The following is a 5,483-nucleotide window of genomic DNA, read 5'->3' as shown; positions in this document are numbered from 1 at the left end:
TTTTCATTCTACTTTCTTCAATTTCTAATATTCTTTAAATCTTATTTTTATTTTCAGGTAAATTAAAAATTAGAAAATAATTTTTGTCGTCTCATAGTAGGTAAAACACCTCACCATGTGCCTCCACTTCTGAACAACAAGGAAAAAGAAGACATCGAGGTTAGATGCAAATTAGAAGTTCAAAATATGTCGTCCAAAAATTCTCTATGTCCGCAACTAAAAAATAAAAATAAAGTAGGAAACATATGAAATAAATTAAGAAAGAACATATATAGTACATAATGTTGTAGTACAACTTATTGGTAGTAATTGGAGCTTGAATGATAAAAGAAAATTCAATCATGTAGTTGTTCTTAGTTTCATTTTCTTAAGGAGGAAGTAGGCTAATAACCTATATCCAATGATCATCACCAACATTGCTCCCACTTCAACTCCACCAGACTCAGGGACAACTGATCCATACGTTGAACATCCCAAGGAGTTATACTGAATCTTTAAGAGAAGTCTGTATGTGTGATAGTTAATAGAGATATACCGAACCCATGAAATGAATCTTGGAACTTCCTGCAATCACAAAATTTAAGTCACAAACAATTAAATTTATTGAAGGGGAGCTTTGGCGTAATTGGTAAAGTTGTTGTCATATGACCAGGAGGTCACGAGTTCGAGTCGGGAAAACAGCCTCTTGTAGAAATGCATGGTAAGGCTGCGTACAATAGACCCTTGTGATTCGGCCCTTCCCAGACTCCACACATAATGAGAGCTTTGTGCATCGGGCTGGCCTTTAAACAACTAAAATCATTCATTATGTGATGACCTTTTTTTTTTTAAGGTACACATTGCAGCTGATATTGACAAACTCTTTCTTGCCCTACTTCATTTATTGTTCCTGAAAACTTATAGAGTTCTTTTTCTCTACGCCTAATGGGATCTAGACCATTCAAATAGGGGAGGGGGTGGTGCAAATTGTACATAATAAGTAGTACTTGCTGCTAGCAAGGACGTAGCTACGTGGTCCGAAGGAGGTTAAATTGAATTGTTATGCCGAAAAATTACACTATGGAAATATTTTGTACATAGAGAAATTATTGAATCTCTTTGACATAACAAAAGCATCTCAGTAATTAAGTTAGCAACAGTTATAATAAACCTAACATTAACGTTGATTTATCCACTTGTGAAGGTGATCCATTTGCTGATAAGACATTACTTTCTTCGGTTTATAATAAGTGGCTTTTTTACCTTCTTATTTTGGTCAATATAAGTGACAACTTTGTTTTTTCAAAAGTTGGCCTTATTTACCTATCCCAACATGTCAAGTTAATAATATACAAATTTTAGTTATGGGTAATTTAGTCAAATGCCTATTTTTATAGGAATTAATATTTTCTTAACGAGTGTATGAAGGGCAAAAATATCACTTATTATGAGCCAGAGGAAGTACTAATTACTTTGACAAAGAATCCTCCAGACAACATGAATGTCATGAGAGTAACAGAAGCAAAAGTTGTTGCTTTTTTCACATCCATGAATGCTGCACCTATAGCCAAACCTAAGCCCTGAACATGGTGAACCCAAAATGTCATATCAAGCTCAACTATAGTATGCTTCAATATGGTAGTAAATAGTAATCGGCAACAAAAATATTAACCTCTAACCTGAGCAGCAATTATGCTGAGTAAAACAGTGACCAAAGTTAAAGAAAATGCAGGGAATGTCAGCTTCAAGCCAACCATGAAATAGACAATCACCAAGAATATTACAGGCAAAACTAGATCCAGAAGCAAATCAGTAGTAACTCTGGCTATGAAATAGGCACTGAGCTTGTACATGTTCACTGATCTCTCTTTAACCAACATTGCCCTTTCTTGTGGGAATGTGAAGATTGCTGTAAATAGAGGAAAGAAAGCCCAAAATACTGAAATGAAGAACAATAGTCCTGCCTGCAAATTTTCCATACCAAATTTGTTAAAGAACTAACAAGATAGAAACATACTAGTTTAAAACAAAATAAGCATTACTTGCCTGATCTGCCATCTTTTTAGGAGATGAAGTATCTGAATGCCACCATAGTAATCCAACAATAATAGCTGTAGCTATGACTTGAATTATCCGAAGACTGCTGAAGTATTCGTGGCTTCGCTCCTTAATACCTCTTGTGAAAAGAATTGAAAACTGTTGGTTCCATGTTGCACCAGAATCTCTTAAATTAGGCAAACTCTGCACTTCTGAATCTTCCTCTATTAGGCGATGATTCAGGAGCTTTATTTTCTCTTCGTTGGCAAACCTTGACTCATAAGCCCCAACAAAATACTGAAATTCTTGGTTCTTTTAGATATATATTATCATATGGTTATCACATAGAAGAAAAGAAGGCTGATCTGTTATACCTCATGAACATCAGCTGAGGAAGGTCCTTCATTTTTGCTCTTAAAATGATGGTTTCCTGGTAGAAACTTGTTCTCTAGATCTGAAGGAATAGACTTGTCTTTTATATTTCCATTTGCAAGATCAATAAGAAACTCTGCTGGATTCATTGCTATGAGGGGAGAACAACCAATTGTAGAGAAATATAGCATTGCTTCAGAGGCTTTGCCAGAATACAGTGAGCAGCCTTGTCCCAAAAGAATCAGCCTATCGAATCTGCTGAATAATCTACTCGATGGTTGATGTATTGTCGTTACCACTGTCTTGCCAGCCTATCAAAAAAAAAAAAAAAGATGTTTTGTTCAATGAGACTTTTGAAAGCTAGTCTAAAATGAGAGTACTCTTTGACAATGAGTACATACTCTGGCAATGTTGTGCAACATCTGCACGATTCTAAGCGCTGTGGTTGAATCCAAACCAGATGTTGGTTCATCTAGGAACAAAAGTGATGGATTCAGAAGAATTTCATTTCCAATGCAAACTCGTTTTCTTTCGCCTCCTGAAATTCCTCTAACAAATGTCCCTCCAATTATTGTGTCTTGGCACCTGAAATAACAACTTCAGTGTCCAACTTTACAAGGTATTATAGTCTTAGAAGCACCAAAAAATTTAAGCTAGAGTCAATTTGACATGACAAGACTGTTCATGTGACTAATAATTCTTTTCTTTTTATGTGGTATAATCATAAAATTAACACCTTAATGAAAAGATCTTATTTTGTTGGTTAAGATAGAATATATCACCCTTAGAAGTGGAAAGAAGAAACATCATACATAATACATTTGTTAATTGAAAATGAAGAAGTTACCTTTCTAGGCCAAGCTCATTTATAACATTAATAGCTCTCTCTTTCTTCTGTTCTTTAGATAACGTATTGGGTAGACGAAGCAAAGCAGCATATATTAAGGTTTCTTTCACAGTGAGATGGGGAAAAACAACATCATCTTGCATCACAAACCCGATCCTGTTGAGTGATTATCAATAATTCTCCCTTTGAACTATAATATTAGGATGGAATTTTTATCAAGAGCAGTTAGTGCATTTACCTTTGTTTCAATGACTTATTATATGGCTGGTCATTGTAAGTAATCATTCCACTATCATTTTTTACCTTTCCACTTAGAAGCTTGAGTAAAGTTGTTTTACCACCTCCTGAAGGTCCCATTAAAGCAAGAACTTCACCTGGACAGGCTGAACCACTCACTCCTTGCAGTATGCACTTTTCTGCATCAGAATGCTTTTCTCCCTTCAATGCCACTGTGTACTTCACATCTTGAAACTGCAAAACAACCACAAAAATATATTTATTCTTAATCCTTACAAATAAGCAGTTGAATGTTCATAACAGATCCATGCATTAACCACCTTAAGACGTATACGTAATGTTGTCTCAATTTGTATTCTTCTCCAGCTGCATGAATCTTCATCCTCCTGATCCATAGGGCATGATGTCTTCACTTCCAAGATATTGTTCTCTGAATAACAAAAATTGTCAAAAAAAATCACATACATAAAAAAGGCAACGTAGCCGTTATTGAGGCTGCTATATTTTATGTTCTGATGCCTTAATGATTTTCTTACTTTTTCGCGTGTTTTCTAATGTCTCGTCATCAGAGATGCTTTGTAAGGTAATGGAGGATTGGTCATAGGGGAAAATTCCCATATTTCCACTTGAAGTATTGCTTATAAGTGCACCTTTTTCATTATCATCACCGCTCATTATCTCATCTATGTTTATTAGAAAATGAGAACTAAATGATCTTGCATGAGGCAGAGATTTTCCGTGTATTGGTGATTCCTTTGCGAAATCCAGGCTTCGCATCTTTATTAAGCCTTTCTTAGTCTTTTTATTGCCTTCTATTTTACTTGTGCAAAATACATTGTTGGTTTTTTCAGGTGGGAAAATCTCATTCTCATCGATATTCTGCATGATAACAGCTTCATTCTTGTCAAGGCTCTTGGAGAGAACTAGTTCTTGCTCCATATCTTGTGGTTGGTTACTTGGTTAGCCTTCAAACTGTGAACTCAACTGCATAAAGTTATTAATGGAACAATAAATAAAGAAGGAAAGATAATGTATCAGATTAAACATATAATGCAGAGTTTTTTACAAACTTAAAACTCTTTTCATTACAACATTAACAACAAAAGTGAAGATATGTCTAAGACAATCTAGGACAAAAAGAAAGAGTGAGTTAGTTTTGCAGCAGAGAAAGAGAGCAACCTGAGCAAGATTTGTTGAATTAGAAGGTTTACTGTCACTTGAGTTTTCTTGTCATAAGTTTATATAGACTTTTTTTTTGAAGTGCCAATGGTGGTGACAGCATTGGCATATCATATGGTTGTCTCAATTAATGCATCTTTCAATCGTTCAGGAGTAGAATTTGGAACTCTACTAGTACATTGATGTTTCTTTTTCACAATGTCTAGAATGTACATTTTGATTGGTTCTTCCATTTGCTAGCTTAGACTCAGTTGGCTTCATTTGGAATTCCCTAAAGCTAAAGTAATTCAACAGTAATTGGCTTACAAAATCACCATACAATTAGAATTTTGTCGCGTCAATTTTAACTGAATAATGATGACATGAAATTTTACCCTAAATATGTTTCGTATTGGTCATTCCAATATCCAAAAGCAAGTCGCTCCAACTGTAATTTGATATTTTTCTGGAATGCACCATCCCAGCCCTTCTTGAGACGTATAGGTATAGCCCAAACTTTTGTCCACAAATCAATTCTTACAAGTTAGTACTCATTTATTATATTGACAATGAAGCATAAAAGAACTACACTCTCGGTATATAAAAGAAACAGTCAAATTTGTAAATTTTTAAGTAAGTGTTTTAACAGAAAAGCCTCTTCATACATAGGTTGATTTTCTTTTGTTAGTTAGTATATCAATTGTACTACAGCTAAAATTAAAGAGAGTCAGAAGAAGGCGAGGCCATGGCCGGTGCCCTTTAAGCTAGGGCAAAGGAAGAGCAGTGGTCAATGGTACATTTTCAGAGTGTTTTGGGTTATTAGAGCATGCATAGATGAGGTAGATTCATTGAT

The 5,483-nt window shown here is 34.9% G+C and overlaps 1 protein-coding gene across 3 annotated transcripts; it reads right to left on the bottom strand.

The window, feature by feature from the left end:
• Positions 1-224: 224 nt before the first annotated feature.
• On the bottom strand, positions 225-4,752 carry LOC104245206 (ABC transporter G family member 22-like). Of its 3 annotated transcripts, none has more exons than XM_070172097.1 (11): positions 4,652-4,752; positions 4,009-4,456; positions 3,793-3,902; positions 3,474-3,706; positions 3,236-3,391; positions 2,790-2,973; positions 2,391-2,699; positions 2,022-2,313; positions 1,659-1,939; positions 1,452-1,559; positions 225-564 (listed from the first exon to the last, which is right to left on the bottom strand). In XM_070172097.1, exons 2-11 carry the CDS (start codon positions 4,409-4,411, stop codon positions 340-342), a joined length of 2,301 nt encoding a protein of 766 aa, XP_070028198.1. In that variant the 5' UTR covers positions 4,412-4,456; positions 4,652-4,752; the 3' UTR covers positions 225-339. The 3 variants fall into 3 exon arrangements, with proteins under 3 accessions (XP_070028198.1, XP_070028199.1, XP_070028200.1); XM_070172098.1 differs by having other exon boundaries at positions 4,009-4,444; positions 4,652-4,741; XM_070172099.1 differs by lacking the exon at positions 4,652-4,752 and having other exon boundaries at positions 428-564; positions 1,652-1,939; positions 4,009-4,639.
• Between the last annotated feature and the right edge of the window lie 731 nt (positions 4,753-5,483).

Source organism: Nicotiana sylvestris, chromosome 4 (genome assembly GCF_000393655.2).
Source record: "Nicotiana sylvestris chromosome 4, ASM39365v2, whole genome shotgun sequence".
Lineage (NCBI taxonomy): Eukaryota > Viridiplantae > Streptophyta > Magnoliopsida > Solanales > Solanaceae > Nicotiana > Nicotiana sylvestris.
Note: the sequence above shows the minus strand (reverse complement) of the source record. Positions and strands in the feature narration are given on the sequence as shown.

Bases quoted from the DNA above. Each gene is read 5' to 3' on its own strand.
- LOC104245206 (XM_070172097.1), bottom strand. From the start codon at position 4,411: ATGGAGCAAGAACTAGTTCTCTCCAAGAGCCTTGACAAGAATGAAGCT. The intron at 3,903-4,008 runs GTAAGAAAATCA...TTTGTTATTCAG, and splicing joins ATTAGAAAACACGCGAAAAA to AGAACAATATCTTGGAAGTG. The intron at 2,700-2,789 runs GTATGTACTCAT...TTTTTTTGATAG, and splicing joins TGTTGCACAACATTGCCAGA to GCTGGCAAGACAGTGGTAAC.